At 26.7% G+C, this 22,177-nt stretch overlaps 1 protein-coding gene across 1 annotated transcript in view; it reads left to right on the forward strand.

Moving 5' to 3' along the window:
* Positions 1-22,177, forward strand: part of LOC100210096 (phosphatidylinositol 3-kinase regulatory subunit alpha) — a 124,910-nt gene extending 102,733 nt beyond the window's left edge. The window contains exons 16-23 of the mRNA XM_065801009.1: positions 285-474; positions 7,752-7,853; positions 8,263-8,381; positions 14,149-14,325; positions 14,404-14,463; positions 14,813-14,923; positions 15,524-15,613; positions 21,728-22,177. Coding sequence (XP_065657081.1) covers positions 285-474; positions 7,752-7,853; positions 8,263-8,381; positions 14,149-14,325; positions 14,404-14,463; positions 14,813-14,923; positions 15,524-15,613; positions 21,728-21,926 — 1,048 coding nt within the window. The 3' untranslated portion in view covers positions 21,927-22,177. The remainder of the gene's footprint in view (positions 1-284; positions 475-7,751; positions 7,854-8,262; positions 8,382-14,148; positions 14,326-14,403; positions 14,464-14,812; positions 14,924-15,523; positions 15,614-21,727) is intronic.

Consider the following 22,177-nt stretch of genomic DNA (forward strand, 5'->3'; position numbering starts at 1 on the left):
AAAGACAACAAACTATATATCTATATATATATATATATATATATACATATATATATATATATATATATATATATATATATATATATATATATATATATATATATATATATATATATATATATATATATATATATATATATGTATGTATTTGGTGTATATAATACATAATATATATAATGTATAATATATACATACAATCTATCTTTATATAAATGTTATTGTATATTATTTCCTTTAATAAATTTTTTTTGTCATAATCTATTTTTCTAAGTGAAACATTATAGGAAAGATGGCAGAGAACGATTCATAAAAATAATGCAACATAATGGAAGATTTGGTTTTCAAATAAGCTTGTTAAATTTTTCAAGCCTAAAGTTTTTAATCGAATATTTTAAAGACCACTCATTAAATGAAATGAATTCAAACTTGGACACATGTTTAAATTATCCTTGCGTAAAGCAAAAAAAAATTTTAGTAAGTTTTTTCCAATTATTTTTGTGATAAAGTAATGCTGTAAACTCAGAATGAACAAAGTCTTAATAAACTTAAAAAATTTGTTGAATTAGAACTTCTTTAAGTTTCACCACAATTACTTTTCTTTTTGTTACCATAACTAACTTTTTTTTGCACTATTTTTAATGCTGTTTTCGATGAAAATGACTAACTCTTTTTTTTTCTTTATCCATCTGTCAATATCATTGTTTTTTAATGACTTACAAGAGCCAAACCATTCAGTATGAATGCTCATACTGAATGGTTTACCTCTAGTACTAGTGACTTTTTTGGAACTTGAGGTTGATAAAGCTTTCATCTTTCTTATTCTTGAACCCAGATGCTTTCTTGCTTGTTTCCCAGGCAACATAAATCACTTATTTTCACTACTTTATTTGTATCTTATCTCTGACCTAGTTCATGCCCAGTTTCTTCTCATTTTCCTTTAAACCATGCTATGACTTTCCTAAATTGTTTATTTATAATGTATGATATATAATAAATTACTATTTAAAGCTGACATCCATTTTGTAATTGTAATTAAACTTATGTCTTTCATCTTTATGATGAAAATTAAATCATAAGTAGTCTCTTGGATTTAAGTAGATATGGTATCTCTTTCTTCTTTTTAATTTCATTTCTTAGCTCCTTTTTTTTAATTTCAAGTAAAGCCTCCTCTACTCCATGATTTTCCCTTCGTTACGCAGGTGTTATTTCTGATTGTTAATGTTTCTTTCACTCTTTTTTTTACTTAAAAAAAAAACCATTTTCCTGAAAACAAACTAATTTTTATCGTTATAAGAAATTGATACAAAAAAGTTCTTTTTTTAATTTTAAAGCCTATTATTTTCAGACCAATCTTTTTCAGATCTTGTATTTTATCTTTTTATTTTCAGATCAATCTTGTATTTTTCTTATTATTTTTAGACCAAAATTTATCTTTTATTGTTTCAGATCAATCCTGACTTTATTCTAATATTTTCAGACCAATCTTGTACTTTACCTTTTTATTTTCAGATCAGTTATATATTTTATCTTATTATTTTTAGACCAAACTTGTACTTTATCTTATTGTCTTCATATCAATCTTGCGTTTCATCTTATTATTTTCAGACCAATCTTGTACTTTATCTCAGAAGTAAGGCACTAGAGAGGTTAAAAAAGTAGAGTTAAAGAATTTAAATGATTAACAAAGGCTAGTTTATAGTTCATCTCTGTAATCGAAATTGGTATTTAATCATAAATATGATTTTAAATGACAACTTCTGGCTTGCAGTGGCTGGTGAATTTAAACCTCACCTTTTTTTTCACTTTTTTACAAGTTACTACTTTAATAAGCTTAAAAATTTTTTTTTTTGAGACTGTGTATTTAGTGAAGTTGTATCTTTTTACTGTAACTGTTTCTTTATTTATATAATGTATGTATCTAAGAATTTTTAATAATTTAAATTTTTCAAAAAAATTTGATCTTAGAAAGGCATTTTATGAAATATTAACAAAAGAAGTACAAAAAGTTGTATTTTATTGGAAAGAACATTTAAAAAAATTTAATATATACTTTATTTATCTTTATTTATCTATATTTTAATCTATACTATGATTAAAACACTTATAAAAGTCTTAATAATAGCAGTTTGTTAGTTAGGTAAATAGAGGAAGTAAGTAAGAATAGAGGAGATAAATAGGTATAGAGAAGGTAAGTAAAAATAGAGGATATAGGTAAGAATAGAGGAGATAAGTAACTATAGCCAGAACTTATAGCAAATTATTTTGTTAAAAGCAGTTTTGTCTTTTGACAAAGCAAAATTCTTTGTCAAATGCAATTTTGCCTTCTATTGAAATGTCTTTTTAAGATAATCAGTTTGAACTGAAAAAAAATTTGAGCAAGGAAAGGAAAAATGACTATATGTCAAAAAAATTTTTAAACTAAAAGTTTTAATGTTATTTTTAAAAACTGCTAAAATTTTAAAATAACTACAAGTAAAATCATCTGGTGTTTTAAAATAATTATAAATTAAATGATCAAATTAATTATCACAGCTTCCATATAATTATATTTACTTTTAGTAAATATATTTATTTTTATTTATATTGATACATTATTAATCTATATATAATATCAAATTAATATATAAAATCAAATATTTAACAGTAAAATAGTATATGTATTAAAATATTATTGAGGGAAAAGGTGGTAGCTTTGAAGACTTATATTTATGAATCAATATTTTATTTATTTTAATCACTTTTTTTATCTGATTAATCAAAGTAATAATTAAGCAATGAAACTGCATGTATTACATGTTTGTATGAGTTTTAAGGTGAAAATAAAATCAGTACTATTACTTCTTTATTATGCATAAGAATGCTGCCCAAACCTGGGGTACTTTGAATACACCTGTTGCAGCTTTAAGCTATCAGTTGACATAAATAAAGTTTAACAATTTTTAAATAAAGTTGAAGATTTTTTGAAATAAAGCATTGCTATACTTTAAATGTCATTTTCATTTTTAAATTTCATTTCTATTTGTAATTATTGGATAACATTCTTATTTCTTATTTAAAAGATCAAACAAGTCTTATGCAAAACTTTTAAAGAAAAGATTAAACAAGTCTTATGCAAAACTTTATAATTCTTGTTTTAAATAAACAAGGCTTATGTAAAACCATTAAAGCATATATAGTTGTAAGCAAATATAAAAAAAACTTTTAATAAAAAAACTTTCTTAATAATATTTATGATATGATGTGCCATTTGATGTGCTAGGAACATGGTGTATAACAACTTTATAAAGGTCATCAGCTGTAGGTACTAAATGTTTCTGTTTAGAAGATAATTAGTTACTTTGGAATTTTGAAAGTTATTGTTATAAAAAGAATTTTATAAATAAGAATATATTGGATAATTGGATACAAAGAATTTTATAAATAAGAATATATTGGATAATTGGATAAAAACCAACTATTCTGACAACTAGACAGTTTTTGTTTGAAAGAACTATTAAATGCCATTTCTAAAAGCTGCATATGATAGTTGCTGTGTGGAGGAAGCGTTAAAACTACCATTCTATTTTAACAACATTAATTGACGGCATCTAATGTACCTATTGTACATGATTATCTTAGAAGAGTAAAACTGGATCATCTTTTGATCATTTGGCTAGTTTTTTTTTATGTTTTAAAACTTTTAAAAACAAAAGTCTTGTCACCCAGCTACATGTTGGACTGTTTGCATAACCTTTACAACCCAAGTGGTCTACCTCTAATCATGGTATCATGAAACCTTGCCTTGGGAAATATAAAGACAGGCGGTAAAATTTCTTATGGCATTTTCTATACCACATATAGTAATTACCTGCCTAATTTCAACAGGCATTGTCTTGTTTTGTTTCAGATGGTGCTATAAAATCAAGTTATAGCAGAACTATCACTATTTTAGTTTCATCAATATTATAAATTCTATCAGGAGTGAAGTTATGTTTTTGTTAAATCTTTTCATAATTTTCAAATTATTCATTTACACTAAGATCATTAATATTTTTTTGAGCGAGACCAGCTTGTATTTTCAGTTTTTCAAAGTTAAAGTTCTCTGTGATGTTTCATGAATCCCTTTAACCAATATATATTTGCTTGTTTATTTTCCATAAATTCAACCGGACATTAGCTAAGTTTTATAATGAAATACTTATACCTTTTAACATCGTCTCCTTGTCTTTATTAAGCTCTTGTAAAACTAAATATCTTTTGTTGTGGTTTTCAATAATAAGTGTTTTTTACATTTCTCTATTTGTTAATGTAAAAGTTTAATATTATCAGTATTAGCAGCTTGGTTCTACTCCATAAAGCAATTTGCAACATTGAGAACAGCATTATTAATATCTTCATCTTTGTTTCTGTCTTTCTCTTTTTCTTATAATTTTGAACTGTTTTTTTATCTTTAAATAATCAAAATTTAGGCTGTAATAGTAGAATGTTATAGTGTAGGGAATTTATAATTAAATCAAAGGTGCCCCATTTAAAATATTTATAACTGCCCTATCAGTATCATAAGTAATAGTTTAAATTATTTTTTAAATGTCAGGAGAAACTGGTGACAGTTGTTACCTTTACAAAAATTTAATTTTACAAAGTCTAAATACAAGAACACTTTACAAATGCATTTTTTTTAAAGTTGCCCCTGTTCAAAGCTGCTTCCTTCTCCTTCTTCCCTTATTTTTTATAAATATATAAAAGAAGTGAATATTAGACATTTTGTTGAGTAAAATTGATGTAAATTTTTTTGCATAAGTATTATTTAACTGATTAAAATGTTAAATTACTTATGTCTTGTTATGGATTAAATAAATTTTATTTTACAAATGATTGTTTAGAAGTTTTTTTAGAAGGGTTGGCCGATGACATCTAATGAATTAAATCAAATGTTTCTTTTAATGTTTGATTTCAATTATAAATTTATTTTTTTTTGTTTGTTTGTTATATTTAAATAACAAACAAACAAAATTATGTACAAAATAAAATAGATATAACAGAACTATGTGTTTATAGAATTGATAACAAAATATACCATAAGAATAAAATACCAAAGGTGTTTTATTCTTATGATATATATTATGGTATATTACATACAAAATATATATTACTTATATTACATACAAAAGATACAATGAGCTAATCTTTTCAATCAACATAAACTTCAGTTAAAACCAATAAATTATTTTCCTGTGCACACCATTAAAATTACTCATCAACATCAAATTGAATAATTTTTGGCTTATTAACTGCTTAAAAAGAAACACAAGCGTATCAGTTTTTTTCATACCCAGTCTATTTCTCAGTTTTCATACCCAGTCTATTTCTCAGTTTTCATACCCAGTCTATTTCTCAGTTTTGAATATACCAAGCCATAGGAATAAACACACTTAACTGCTGCAGTCATCAATTTCAAAATTGTAATGTTTCTTTTTAATGTCAGTATTATTGTCTGTTCAGTGGTGATCTCCGCCACTGAACAGATGTGGATTGGTGGAGATCACCACTGAACAGATAATAATATTGTTTAAACCTCAAATCTAAATTCAAATTCCAGAAATGATTTTGACTTTGCTCTGAATTTTATAACTGTAGGAATGATATTGTAAATTGGGTATTGTAATTTAACACATTCCAATGCAGTATTTTTTCAACTTCATTAAGCATTTGATGTTGGTAATGAGAGTGAAAAAGGTAAGCCAGAAGATGAAATGGCATCACTGCCTTTTTGTAATTTATTTGTATTTTTTTTGGACAACTTTTTCACTTTTACACAAAAGTTTGTTTTCTAGGTTCTTCCACATTTGCTATTTGAAAATGCTATTTTGCATTTATCACTTTTTGCTTTATCAAGTGCAAAATCAATAGGTTCTAGGCAAGCAAGTTTCTAGGTGAATCTCTTGATCTGAGATTTTTTATGAGATTCTGCAGATCTCTTAATGATTAAGTTAGAGACATTCCATTGTACTGTAGTGTCAATTATGACCCAGTTAGAATCAGAAATTTTTAGCAGAATTGACCAATTTGCAATATACATTTTTATACAGTCACACATGGTATTCCAGCGAGTATTTTGAAGCAATAAAAGATTTAGTCCACCAGTTTTTCTATATTCTGCCAAAAAAAAGTGTCACTTCCTGAAATATTTGACAATGTTTACTTGATATAATCTAAATGATCTTTGACTTGTCAATTTTTAGGTCTTGTACTAACGAGTTAATTAAATGTGCTGAACAACCATATGAACTACATCAATGACCAAGATACAATGTTAAAGATCAAGATTCAATGCTGTAGATCAAAAATTAAAATTTTGCTTCATTTTTTGATACATTAGCTGCATTGTCATTAGCAATTCTTCCTACAAAACACCCAAATTCAAGCTCTATTTTTTTAATTAATGAAACTGCTAGTTCTTCAAGATATTTACAAGTGTAAGAGCTTCCAGATTTGTTAATTGTGTCAGCTAAATAGACATCACTTATTTCAGTTGTAACTGTAACACACATGGTAGGCTCCTTGCAAATGTTTGATTAACCAGTTTGTCAGCTAAATCCTTTCTTGTTAGAACAGGTTGCAAAAATTATTCTTGCGGTCTTTTGACTCTGTAGATCTTTTTATTCTGGTTTGCTATAACAATATATGACAATAACTCTGAGTTAGTATTTTCATTTAATGGACCATTATTATTTATATTTTCTGCCCATAATCTTTTTGCAGACAAATCTAAATAAAAAATTTGTGCAGAAACTGATGATGATTTTAAGAGTTGCTTTGTAACATCATATTAATTGTTTTAAGAAGCAGTTTGAAAATTCAATTTAAAAACAAAATAATGTTAATTAAATAATGCTTATTACAAAAAATTGTTTATTATTATAAAGTGTATGTTATATCACCTTCTGTATTATTTTATTTATTTAAATGTAGTTTTGTACTTGCCACCAGACCTTGCAGTTCTCTTTTTGCATATCCTACAGCTTGCATTACATTCTTTGTTACTTTTTATTTCAAGCTTTTCAGATTTAGACAACACTAGGTCTTCTTCCAGACATATTTATTTTTTATGACTTATCTGCCATATTTTGTGATGATCAAGTAAATAAATTTTTAGGCAAGAAACATTCTCAGTAATTCAAGTAAAACACAAATTTTTTTTTAACATAAAATTACAGTTTGTTTAGAATGACATACTAAACTTAAATATTTTTTATTGTTCTTTGAATGAAAGTATATATTTTATGTACTAAATAATTACTGTTGTGATTCTTAAGTACATAATCACAACAATGGTTCTTAAGTACATAATTACAATAGTGATTCTTAAGTACTGTGAATACTGATTCTTAAAACTGTGGTTTTTAAGTAAAGATAATCACAGTAGTGATTCTGAAGTAAATAATTACAACAGTGATTCTGAAATACATAATTACAACATTGATTCTTAAGTCATTAATCACAACAGTGGTTCTTAAGTACTTAATCACAACATTGGTTCTTAAGTAACTTAATCACAACAGTGATTATGTAAAACTATGATTATTAAGTACATTTTTATATACTTAATCGCTATGTACTTGATAATCACGTTTTGTTTTAAGTGTTAAACTTTTTTTTAAAATGAAGGATAGATAATCTTTATAGATCTATTGCTGCAACAGTGCATTTTTAATATTTAAATGTGTTTGTTGAAAATACAATTAAAAAATTTTTTTTTTTTTTCTTCTTAGGTAAATGAAAATGATCAAGTAGTTCAAAAAAAGTTTAAACAAATTGATGAAAAATTAAAAGAAATAAAAATAATTGAATTCAAGAAAGAAGAAATGCAATTGGTGAGACTTTTTTTATTTTTTATTTTTAAATTTTTTTTAAACTTTTTCTTACATGAATATGATAATTCTGAAAATAAATTCTAAGCAGATTATTTTACAGAACAAGTTGTTTTAATTACAAAATTGTGTATTTCATTTCTCTCACTTATTAGTTTTTTGAATATGTTTTATCCAAAATATGATTTCATTAATCAACCTCTATAAAAGCAATACAACACTGATTATGAAGCTAATAAATATTATTTAAAAAATAAATATATATATTTGTATAGTTTAATTACTAAGTTTTTATATTAAAATATTTTTTTTTTTAATAATATTGTTAAAAAAAACATTTAATGGTTTTAAAATAACTCTGTTTGCTAAGAATGTATGGTTTTAGTTTGAATAATTTTGTTACTAATTTTAGCGTCTTGAAGAATGCAAAATGTTGTCAGAATCACAAACAGATATAGTCAATTTTATTTCAGCACAATACGATTTAGCTTTTAAGCAAATAAAAGAAGCATCTCCTGAAGATCAGCACATGTAAGATATTCTAATTCTAGTTTGATTCTACTCAAATTGTCTACTCTCTATAAATTTTTGCTCTTTTCTTTTTTTAATTTATTGCAAAAGTTATACTATATTTCTTTTTATCTATTCTAGTTTGATTCTAATCTAATTGTCTACTCTCTATAAATTAACTCTTTATAAATTTTACTCTATTCTTTTTTATCTATTCTAGTTTAATACTGACATACTTTAATACTGGTAGTCCTTATCAACTTAGTAACTTGTTTCTTCATACAGTTGCCTTTTTCCTCAAGGTTCTTTTTTTGAAGTTAAAAGGTTGAGAGAGGGCTGAAATAACTATTTGAAAATAATAAAATTGAATAGCTTTTGTGACTACAGTGCCTTCCAATGTTTTAAAATAAATAGTTATTTAAATATGTTTTTAAAAAAATAGTTATTTAAATAAATGTTTTTAAAAAAATAGTTATTTAAATAAATGTTTTTAAAAAAATAGTTATTTAAATAAATGTTTTTAAATAAATAGTTATTTAAATAAATGTTTTTAAATAAATAGTTATTTAAATAAATGTTTTTAAATAAATAGTTATTTAAATAAATGTTTTTAAATAAATAGTTATTTAAATAAATGTTTTTAAATAAATAGTTATTTAAATAAATGTTTTTAAATAAATAGTTATTTAAATAAATGTTTTTAAATAAATTGTTATTTAAATAAATGTTTTTAAATAAATGTTTTTAAATAAATAGTTGTGCATTAGAAATAAATATATTAAAAACTAAAATAACTGCAAATTATTTTTACTTGTAATTTTTCTCATTTGATAAAAAATTAAAGTTTATTTTGAAGTTTTTAAACTATAATAAATTTAGGACTTAAATAAATTTAACAATTGCAAAATTAAAATTATTGCATTTTAATAATGGCAGGATTTAAATTAATCTATTTATAAATGCAGGACTCGAATTAAGATTATTAATAAATGTTGGACTCAAATTGCAAATATATAGTCTTTTTTTCTATTTTATAAAAATTTCTGAGAAATAATGATTATTTTTCATTTACATTTGCAAACAATTTAAAGGAACTGCAAATAATAACTTAAAAATTGTAAAGAACAAACAAAGTAAATGTGGTTTAACTTGTGGATAATAACTAAGAAAAGATGAAGTTTTTAAACTTTAATTAATAATTTGAAACTCAATATATTTATTTATAATGCACAACTATTAATTTAAACATATTAGAGGGCACTGCAGTGATGAAAAGACAATTAGAGGGCACTGCAGGACAATTAGAGGGCACTGCAGGACTATTAGAGGGCCCTGCAGGACAATTAGAGGGTACTGCAGTCATGAAAGCTATTCAATTTTTTATTTTCAAATTATTTCAGCCCTCTCTCAGTCTTTTAACTTCAAAACAAAAGAAAAAGTTAGCTGTATTATTAATTAATTGTTATAAATTAAAAAATTCAACTTTAAAATGTATAACTTGCAAGTTATTGTGTGAATATTTGCAATAAAAAAGAGAAAAAAACTTTAAAATAAAACTGAATTTAAAAAATTGTCGGGGTTTGTTTTTAAATCATAATTAAACAATAACTATCAATAAAAAATAATTAACAAGTCAACAGAATAAAACTAATAAGAATTTTTTCCTGTGAATAGTAAATGATAAAATAAAATAAAAAATTTATTTATAAAATTTTTATTTTTTTTATTCTTTAATTGTGATGCTTCTTTCCTAAGCGTGAGGTACTGAATTCATACCCACCATTTTTCTGGTAGTATTTTGGGTTTAACTTCACACAGAGGTTTTATTGTTTATCAAGTTTTAAGCTTTGAAGTTATAGGGTGAGAGAGATGAAATAATAATTAATTAAAAATAAGACTGGGGCTGGGTTTGTGACTAGGGCTGTATAAATATTTATTCATCTTAAAAGTATATTATTTTTATTTGAAATTTTGTATGTACAGTTGATTCCCCATAACTTAAATCTACAAGGGGCCAAGGAAAATGGTTTGACTTAAGGTATTAGTTGGAGTTAAGGCAATTTTTCTTTGTTCAATGCTAAATTATAAACATTAAATATACACCACAGGGCTCAAATTAACGTAAAAAAATCTAATTGCGATTTTTTTGTTACTCATAACCCCTCCTCCACTCTCGCTAGAGGGAAGGGGGCATTATTTATTTTGACTTATTTAAAATAACATATATAATAAGTCTCATTTTTGCATAAGATGTCATAACATTTACGTTCAGCGGTTGTAAAGTAGCTTTAGTTATAATTTACATTATTACTATTATTATATTGCATTAAATCTAGCGGCTGTATTTTTGTAAAATCAATGAACTTGATATAATCTTCTTTTAATTAATTATTTCATTTTCTATTTTATTTACATATTTTAAACTGTTTAAAACAACTAGAATATTTAATTTTCTATAAATTTTTAACAGTAAAAAAAAAATATTTAAAACTCTAACAAAACAATCTATAAATTTGAAACAGTTATAAAAAACTATTAAAAATGACAAAAACATTATCGTGATAAAATGATAAAACTTAACATTTTCACGAAAACCCGCACAATCACAAACAAGAATGATAATTAAATTCTTATTAAGTAAGTTTTCTTATCTAAGTAACCTTATCAAATTCCCATGATATTTCTATCTATTGCTTTTTCATTCAATGTATTTTTTAATAAAAGTTAGTGTTCACTTTTTTCATTCAATAAAATAAAGCGAAAGAAAAAGTATAGATTCTAAATAATAGAATCTTTTACGATCTAATACTTTTTTTGATTGCTAATAGAAAAAGTATTAGATTGTAATCGTAAATATTTCAATCGTTTTGTAATCATTTCACTAGTTTAATGCTTAGAATTTTTCATGTTTTTTACTAACAAAAAATTATTTCTACTAAGCAAAAAATCATATGCCATTACAAGTTATTATTTAATATTTTAATTTTAAGGCTAAAATAAAATTAAAAGTTGTCACAATTTTCTTTCTCGCTTTCACTTTCTTCCAAATCTGATATTGTAACTGTCGCTAGATCAATGTCTGTTTTTCCTGGCTTTCTTTTTCTTTTTTCCGGATAACGATGAAAATTTGCTGACAATCGTCTAACTTTATCATTATACCATTTGTCCATAGCAGTATCAGGTTCAAATTTGTCAATCTCAGGACCTTCTTTACTTATCCGAAGTAGAGATTTTAAGCGTCTAAGACAACTTCTCCAGTCATTTTTTACACGATTCATACATGAAAACATTCGTTCTACTTTCGCATTTGTAAAAGGACAAATTAAAAATAGTTCAAAAATATCAAGAATATTTTGGCATTCTTTGACCAAATTTGATTTGGAAAAAACAATTTCCCAAATTTTCAAATAATACTCATTTTGATTGTTACTTATGATGGGAAACATGCATGCTTTTAAAATGATCCACTCATGAAGTATATTATTCAAATCACATCCTACACCAATTAAAAATTCAGAAAAATGTTCAACAACTTCACCGATAGCTTTATCGCCAAAAGTCCCATCATTCACATTTAACGGCCAGTTATAAACGTCAAGTAAAGCTACCAAATGTATAAACAATTGTGATTTTTGGAGAGATTGAAAAGGGCTTTCCATACATATGGTAATATTTGCAATAATTAGCTTGTACTCTTGATTCGAATAGGTATTTAATCGTTTGTTTTTTTATAAATTTTTCCTTCCTTAAACAATCGGTCTTTTTCCTCCATTTGAACATTTTTGCTAATTGATTTTCTAAAACTTTTATTTTTCTTTCTTTTACTTTATGCTCCGCTTTAAAAAAAAAATTATCGTTACAGAAGTCACTGCAGTTTTATACTGTAAAAGAACACTAAATATTCGCGAATAGAGTATCAATCTTCTAAAATAAAAAAAGAATAATCACAAAAAAAAGAAAGATCGCGAAAAAAAACATTTTAAGAAAAAACTAATTGCGAAGGTGCGAAAAGTAATCGCGATACGCTTAATTTGAGCCCTGCACCATTATACTAACAAAATTATTTTTAAAAATGTCTCAGCAAAAAAAGTTAACATATTGTATTCACTCTTTGCACTCAAAATTTCACATTGAAAAAGGTTTAGCAACACATCGACTTCCTTATTATTTGGTAATACTATTGCATCTAAAAGCTAGCAATCTTTTATTAAAAATTTTATTAAAACCTAAAATAATTGTGAACTTTTAACGTTATTTTATTTTGATTCATTTTTTAAAAGTTCTATTTTAGCACTATTTTGCCTCTGATAATGATCTATTCTATTCAGATCTAAACACAATGAAAAAATAAAGAAAATATTAGACTACTGTTATTTATCTTTTGATGACTTCTAAAAAAAAATTTAATCAAGTTATTTTGATTTCTTAATTTTTCATACAAAAAGTTCAAGTTAACTGAAGGAATTTGCTGAAAGGGAATGAATAAATGGTTTGACTTAACAAAGTTCAAATTATTTAAGGTTCGACATAACCAGAGAATTTTATTAGTAATCAAATAGACAATTTTAAAGGACCAAATGAAACAGTTCGAGGTAGCAAAAATTCGAATTAACCAGTATTGGACTTACCAGGAATTAACTGTATATATATAGACATCATCATGATCATTATGATTAACATCATCATCATCATTATGATTAACATCATCATCATCATAAAAGGGGAAGCTTCCCCTTTTATGCTGTTTTTGATCTTCTCTTCTCTAATCTAATCTTAAAAAAATAAGCTTGAAATGTTTATATTAGAATCTTGAATATGCATAAAATGCTGTTTCCTTAACTGAAACTTGCTCATACCATATGTAATAACTTTTTTTTTTTGCTTCTACCTCTGCCTACATGGTGATACCTGAATTATCTGCATCCTCATTGCTCAACATGCCTTAACCTCCTTAATTTTCTCTAACAAATCTTGTCTAATACACTCACTATTTTTAATCTCTGTCTATGGTGATAGCTTTTCTTGTCTTCTTAGAATCAAACAACCCATCCATCTAATCATCATTTTCACTTGGCAAATGCTATGCCGTATAAAAAGATGAACACTTGCATTTATTTTGGAAACAAATTGTCTTGTGACTGTATTTTGCATTGTTTAAGTTAAGTGTTTTATTTTCTATGTGCACCATTAATTTAAAGCCTTTTTGAATAATTTTTTGAGATGACACTATTTTGATTGCATTGGGTAAACTATGCTTCTGTTGGTTATATGGCTTTTCGTTTTAATGTTATATAATTTAAAATGGGAATAGCAATGCAAATTTATTTTAAAATTGTTGCAAGTATGATATTATTTTGATATAACAAAATAGTCCAAAGTTTTCTTGATCAAAACTATAAAATTTTCCTTACTTAATCAATGATAAAATCAAAGTGTTGAAAAAATAGTTCAGGCACAATTTAAAAATAAAAAAATAAGTACAATTATAAACCTCAAAAATAATACTTAATTTAGTGATTTTTAATTAATAAAATAAAAAAACATAATAGTTAAAACTTTTGTACAATTTGTTTGTAGAATTTATTGTTATCATTATCATTATTATCATTATTGTTTTCCTAAGACATAATCATCGTCATTATCATCCTGATTTATCATGATGATGTCAGCTCTCATTTATAAAACATGTCAAACAAGGTTCACAAATGTTCATTATTGCAAATGAAATCTTAATTTATATATTTTTTCAATATTATTAATAGTTTTTTTTTTAATTTGTTTTTCCAAGATTTTTAGAGAGCAAAAGAGTCTTAGAAAGTATTCTACAAATAGAGAAAAATACATGGAATCAGTTAGATGCAGAATTAGTTACACTTACATATGAATATGACACACTTAAAGCCCAACTCACTGATCTTGGGACAGAATTACCAGTTCTTCAAGAGGAATATAGTCAACTTGAAAAGTATGTTTTGCTACCATTATTTTGATAGAAATGTTTAGTATTGCAATCTTCAAATTTATAACTTTTTTTTCTTTACAGGCAAATGGAAAAGTATTTTCCTGATGAAAAGATGAAAATTCAGTCAGAAAAAATGGAAGAGTAAGTTTGTTATAAAAGTAATAAATTTTTATTACTTGATAAAAAATGTGCAGTGGTAGTGAAAATGTGGTGTAGTGGTTGAGTGCTTTATACAGAGACTCCACCACATCATTAGTAGTATCGTCTTGACATATTTACTCATGCAGTAACCAATTTGTTTAAACCTCGTTTTATGGAGTTGTAGGGTTGAGAAATAGTTGATAAACAAAAATAATAATAAAATTAACTTTATAAAAAATAAATCAACATGATTGACTTTTGTAGTCTCCTTGTTATTAATGAGATGAAGGGAATAAAAAAATGAAATCAGTTACATAAAAAAGGTTTTTAAAGCAATTTTTTTTTTTAGCATATATGATGTCTTGCCTGTATCTCAGCCTCGCAGACAAAGCATCGGCCAGGAATATCCTACTCCTGATGGTTTAGATGAAAGTTTATGGCTGTTTGGTGACTTAGAAAGGTTTGATTATAAGTTTTTATTAAAAATATTTACATACTTGTCAATGAGCCTTTACATAGTTGTCAATGAGTTGACACATGATGATAAACTTTATATTTGTAGCAAAATTTCTTCTTATAGGATATAAGAAGAAATCTTGTATCCTATAAGAAAAACTTGTAAGCCTATAAAGAATAATTTAGGTATACACACCTATAAGAAATTCCTTCTTATAAGTGTAAATATAGTTTTAGGGTGTAAATATAATACACATTGTATTATATTTACACTATTACCAGGATCAGTACCAATTTATTAGTTGCCCTTTCTGATTATTAATAACAATCAGAGGTGTGAAGTCTCAAAAGGGTTTAGACTTTAAAACTCTATTTTTTCCTGGTCTCAGTGTCTAGGAACTCTAAATGTGTTAAGTGACTTATGATTGCTATAAAAAAAAAAAATTCATAAGATTTAATGACTTGGAACTTATAAGAAATAATCATTATTTTTGTGACTTGAATAGGTTGAATAAAAAACTTGACTTAAAAAATCTTTTTGATAAAGTCTTGATAACTTCAAACATAAAAAAAAGATTCCTGTGTAAAAAATATATTCTTTTAGAGAACAAATAGTGGAAATGCTAGAAAATAAACCAAATGGAACATTTCTTGTTCGAAAAAGTAAACAGTACACATACTGCATTTCCCTTGTGTAAGTAGATTTTTTATTTTTTTATATTTATTTATTTTTTTGTTAATTTTAAGAATAATTTTCTCACAATTTTTGGTATATGAGTTATCACTTATTAACTTATAAGTATAGGTTTAGCGATTGTGTTTTATTTTTGAGGGATATATGGTATCTATTATTATCAGGTCAATAAGCTTTTGATAACTTTAAAATGATAATTTGAGTTTTATAATGAAAAGAAATTATGCATTTATTTCGAATATTAACGTTAAATGTATAGTTAAATTTATAAATAATATTTGTTTTTAAAAAGCATTTTATTACCTTTGCACACCATGTTTTTAACACGATCACACCATGTTTTTTCCTATCATACTTTTTTATTGAATGGAGCTTGTCTTTTTGTAGAACACCATATTGTTGTACAATAAATAAAAAGATTTGAATAAATGTAAGTCTAGTGGTAGTTTTCTTGTAATTATATACTAGACAGTCGTCTTATTTAGGCGTCTTATTTATTATGTCAAACTTTTTATTTATGTCAAACTTTAAAAGAATAGTAACAGCAAAAAATAACAAGAATAAAAAGTCGATAAAAAAATTGTTCTAATTTTACAACCATTTCAATATATACACAGTAAAAAAATAATATGGCAATTAAGTATGGCAAATATAATACTTACATAATTTTTTTTATTGTTTGCATTTTTAAACTTTTGCATATGTCTAAAAATAGTTTTTACAAATTGTTGATCAGAGATCTCAAAGTCTATCGAAACCTCTGATCTCTAATTTTGGGTATAATTCATCAGAACTTTTTAGTATAATTTGTTATTTATCATTAAAGTTAAAAGTTGTTCGGCAAAAGGTTTGGTTTTCACTCAAGTAGTAAAAAGTGCAATTGTTGACAACAATGAAAAATCAAAGCAGAAAAGAGAATCTGTCTTATCAAGACAAGAAGTAGTACTTGTACCTCTAGTATTAATACCCTTAGCCCACATAAGTCAACTCCGAGCAAACCAGTAACAAGAAAGTTAACTAATTTCTGGTTAATTGCTCATCCTTTAACATCAGTTAATGAAGTCAAACTGCCTTATTGTAAGCAAGCTATAAAGGCTTATTTCTAAGGAGTGATCCAGAGAATGTTTAAAATAAAGTGAATAGTGAGGATATTGCTTTTGCTGCAGTTAATGTTGTGGTTGTGTTTTGGAGTATATAAATTATAGGCAGTTGCATGTTTTGTGTTATGAGACTTATTAAAAGAAGAGCAACTGACCCAGGCAACATAAGAGTAAACTATTAAACGATTGAACTGTCTTTTTAACATTGGTGTACCTGACACCATTAATGAAATAAAGAAATCAAAGTTTTTGTCAGAACAAAAAAAAAAAAGACTGGATAAATTTTTTAAAGCAAAACTAAAATAAAGCTTGCAAGATAAACATAAAGGAAAAATTACAAAAAAATCAACAGTGCAGGTTACGAATGATAGATGAAGATCAGGTTAAAGAGGTTTCTGCTTTGCTAGAATATAATTCTGAAACACAGTTAAATAATGTAGACCGAATTAATATTGATTTTGAGTTTCAAATAAAGCTACACCAGGAAGAAATAAATAAGGACAAATGTATAAATCTTAAGCTGCCTAAGAAAATAATGGGGTAACAAATCATACAATCAACAAATCGACAATCAACAAATCGACAATCATATCAACAATAATAAAAACTGCTGGAGGTGTCTTAGGATCTACAAATTGGCGAATAAGGATGTGCAATCACCAAGAGATTGCAGAAAGTGTTACAAAGGCAGTGAAACAGTCAATATATGGTGGATTTTAAAAGATATTTTAGAAGACCCTAATGAACAGCTTTCAATTTTTGATTCTAGGGCTCTTAGACACAAGAAAGGGAAATTTTTAGATGTCTATTGTCTAGCTAGCTCGCAATGGGAAACTAAGTTTGAAACTGCAACACTTGAATGTTACAAGTTTAGAATTTGTGAGACTGAGTTTTAGCGCTAGTGTTTGATACAACTGTCTGCAGTAATGGTAAACATAAAGGAGCTGTTGAGTTAATGGATGTGTTTACAAAGGTATTGCTAATGTTTTAATTAACAAGCTCTGTTTCTTGAATGGTACTTTTCTGACGAAGTCGTCATATTTGCCTTACTTTAAAAATCAATTGACAAGGCTTTTCAAACCAATTGACCAGTGAAATTGGGATAATCTTTTTAGAGTTGCAGAACAGCATATTAGTACAGTTTAAGTTATCAATAATGCAGCAGAGCATAGTTTCACTTTTTAACATTGCATTACAGTTTCTGTGAAACTGAAATGCAGTGTTAAAAATTATATTAGTGTGTAGACACTGCAGAGTTTAGTTGTAGTAGGTTCTAATTTTTACAACTAAAGTCCTATAAAGATTTTTATTTCTCAATATATGTTATATATATTATATATATATATTTCTCAATATATAATATATATTTAAATTTTTTTTGCAACCAAATAATGCTAATTTAACTTCTTTATATAAAAGTGCTGCATTTTTTCAATTTAGAGAAATAACTATGTAACTGTTTAGAGACAAAGTTCTTCAAGTTTTATTCATCACAAAGTTCATTATTTGTACACAAAAATTATTAAACTAATCAAAAGTATTAAAAAAAGTTGATTTCCTTCTGGACAAAACAAGTGCAACTCAACAAAATGTTGACCAAGCTGTATTTCGCTATCAATATTTTATGGCGAATCCTTTGTTGTCGATCACAGCCTTGCATCTTCGAGGCATAGATTCGATCAGGTGATCAATAAAACTTTGTGGAATCGCTGCCCAGGCTTTTTGGATTTGTTCAAACAGTTGATCCTTATTACGAACACCTTCACAATTAATTCTGCAGTTGACGATCTCCCACAGGTTCTTGATAGGGTTGAGATCAGGAGATTGATGTGGCCAATCCATCACCAATAGGTGGTTGTCTTGAAACCACTGCTTGACTACTTTTGCAGTGTGTTTCGGATCGTTGTCTTGCTGAAAAACCCATTTTATTGGCATATTCCATTCAGCATGAGGTAACATAACATCTTTCAGGATGTTTTTATACATGAAACGGCCCATTATTCCATCGTTTCGATGTATTGGACCTAAACCGTTAGCAGAAAAACACCCCAGACCATTACATTGCCTCCACCATGCTTCACGGTCTTATGGCAGTAATGTAAATCGAGGCGTTTTCCGGCCGGTCGACATACACAGCAAATGCCATCACTCCCAATGATGTTGAACTTCGATTTATCACTGAACAGGACAGTTCGCCATTTCTGCACATTCCAGTCAATATGAGTTGTAGCAAACAGGAGTCTTTTCTTCTGGTTTTTTAGTGAAATCAGCGGTTTCTTTGCAAGGCGTCGAGAAAACAATCCGGCTTCAACAGCACGTCGTCTGATTGTTCAGTCCGATACAGTAGTGGAACGCGGTCTTCCACCTTTGTTATCTGCTGCCAACTTCCCCGTAGAACGATATTTGGAACATAGTCTTGATGCAGTCCATTTTTTCAAGCGATATTTACCACAAATACTTTTTTGTGACATTCTACTTATGTAATCGCCAATAATTTTCTTTCTTAGTTCCAATCCAAGACTGTCGGGAGCCATTTTTGCACTTGAAGTCATAAAAATAATAAAAATAAATAATCACGCTTCTCAAGGCTTACCGTGTTACATTTACCTTGTGATGATACAATAATGCTCTGTGGAACACAATGTCTTGGTTGGATGTGGACTGTATTGATGCAATGAAACACTTGTTGTATTTCACTTCTTGTATTGATGTTCTTCGATAAAACACTTTGATAAAACTCACTTCGATAAACTGTCTTGATAATACTGACTGATTGAGTTCCATATACTGACTGAATTACATGTCGATTTACATGTCTCTTATATAGTAAAATGAACCTGTGTGAACCTGTTCTGGAAGATTCTAGATGCTTCTTTTTGATGCTTCTGGATGCGTCTGGATGCTTCTGAATGTTTCTGGATATTTCTGGATGCTTCCAGATGCTTCTTATGGAAACTTCTGGAAGCTTCTGCATGCTTCTGGAAACTTCTGGATACTTCCTTTAATTATTAAAAAACTTCCGTGACGTTGACACGGACCAGACTTAAGAAAATGAAACAAACCAAAAAAGTTGCACTTGTTTTGTCCGCTGCAAAATGGCACTTGTCAACGAAATTCTGCCTGTGTGCTGTCACCTGTCAGCTTATTGCTCATGACATGCTATGACTCCAGACTCCTGAACTGTTTGCTGTGGTAGTATAGTTCGTTTCGTTTTTAAGACATGTAAAATTAGGAACTCTTTTTAGCATTGTTCGATGTTGGTTGCAAATATTTTGTCCAATTCTGTATATATATATATATATATATATATATATATATATATATATATATATATATATATATATATATATATATATATATATATATATATATATATATATATATATATATATATAACATGTGATAACTAAAAATCTGGACAAAGTTTGTGTAAATATAAAAATACAAAGGAAAAATTTTATATAATGGAAATCACTTCTATTTTGTTGCAAATTTAATTCTTTAAATGTATTATTAAAAGATAATTTATTTAGGAATAATGAAAAATGAAAAAAAAGCTTATAACGAAGACTCCCTCACAAAACGCGTTTTTAGATTTTCATCCGGATGACAACAAAAACTTTATTGTAAATCATTTTCTAATCACAATATACTTAAAATAAAGGGGAACAATATAGGACCAGAAAGAAAAGTCTGAAGTGGTCGCAAAGCAATAAAGATGCCTGCAAAAGAGATAAAGCGTCTTAAAAAATCGATTGATCAAAAGGATGGTTTTTCACAGCGTGGTCTTGCAAAACGATTTCATGTATCACAACCGTACATATGCAAAATTATTCACTAAAAAACTAGCACTCGTTATCGTAAAAAAACTAAAACACCAAAAAAACACCAAAAAAAACACCTGCTCAAAAAGCAGCTGTTTTCGATTTTTCGGAAAAAAATTGTTATTGACGATGAATCGTATTATTATTTGAGCAACACTGATATTTCTAGAAATGCCGGATTTTACTTTTCCGACACAAATGCAGCATCAAATGATGTAAGGTTAAAAAGAAAAGACAAATCTGAGCCAAAATTACTTGTTTGGATTGCATTCTCTACAAAGGGAATCTCTCAGCATTACATTGCTCCGTTAGGCCAAGCAGTCAATGAAGATGTGTTTATTTCAAAATGTCTTGTTAGATTGGAGAAACTCATTGAAAAACATCATAAAAATGACAATATTGTTTTTTGACCTGATCTAGCTTCGTCGCATTATTCACGTAAAGTACAAAGTTATCTTAAAGCAAAAAATATTGAATTTGTACCAAAAGAACATAATCTTGCTAATGTGCCAGAATTACGTCCAATTGAAGATTTTTGGTCTGAACTTAAGAGATTAGTGTACAACAAAAACTGGCGAGCTGAAAACCTACGCAAACTTAAAAAGCGGATAGAGTTTTCAATTAAAAGTATCAACATAGAACGTGTACATCGGCTTGCTGCCGCCACATTTACAAGAGTAGACACTGTTCGTCGTCATGGCATGAAAAACTTATAAATCTATTTATTTTTATTATCTAGATGTTTTTTGTTATTATACTTTTCAAATTGTTAAAAAAGATGACTCTGTTAAAAAGTTATACCGTTTCTAATTTTGTCCAGATTTTTAGTTATCACATGTTATAATCGCCTCATCTTTAAAATAATTTTAAAAATTTTTAATTTGTTTAACTTACAGACATAGAAATGTTATATGCATATAAGTTTATTTTTTATATTACTTTAAATAGAAAGTTTAATATTTATTTATAAGTTTATTGTTGATTTTTTTATTTAAAAGTTAGTTGCAAAACTAATTTTAAAAAAGTTTTAAAAAGTTGTTACTTTAAGTTAAAGTTTACATTATTCTTACTTTAATAAAAATTTGCAAATTTTGCCAAGATTTTTTCCATTTTGCAATGCGACTCATTTTTAATTTTGTTACTTTTTATGTTTTTATTGAGATATTTTTATTTTTTACTTTTTTTTTTAGACATGATAAAGGTAACCCTCCTAAGATAAAACACATTCCGATTTTAAGAGGACCAAATGGTTATGGTTTTGCTGAACCTCATAACATATACCCTACTCTACAATCTCTTATCAATCACTACCATTCTCAATCCTTGCGGATGCATAATAGCTCATTAGACACCACCTTAAAAACCCCTTATCGATTCTTCGAACACTGAAAAGAAAAATCTGATATTAAATAAATCATGTGGTTTTATTTTGCATTTAGCCTGGATGTAACAATAAAGAGACAAACAAACTGAATAGTAAAAATTTGGCATTATACAAAAAGATCAAGATCTACTTTATACAACTTTTCATCTGTCTCAAAATAAATTGACTGGGTAAAAACTTCAAGTTTTAGTTTGATAGACAACTCGTTTATACATTTGATAAATTATGTAAATTTAAATGTTTTAGATTTTTTAAA

This window comes from Hydra vulgaris, chromosome 07, assembly GCF_038396675.1.
Source record: "Hydra vulgaris chromosome 07, alternate assembly HydraT2T_AEP".
Classification (NCBI taxonomy): domain Eukaryota; kingdom Metazoa; phylum Cnidaria; class Hydrozoa; order Anthoathecata; family Hydridae; genus Hydra; species Hydra vulgaris.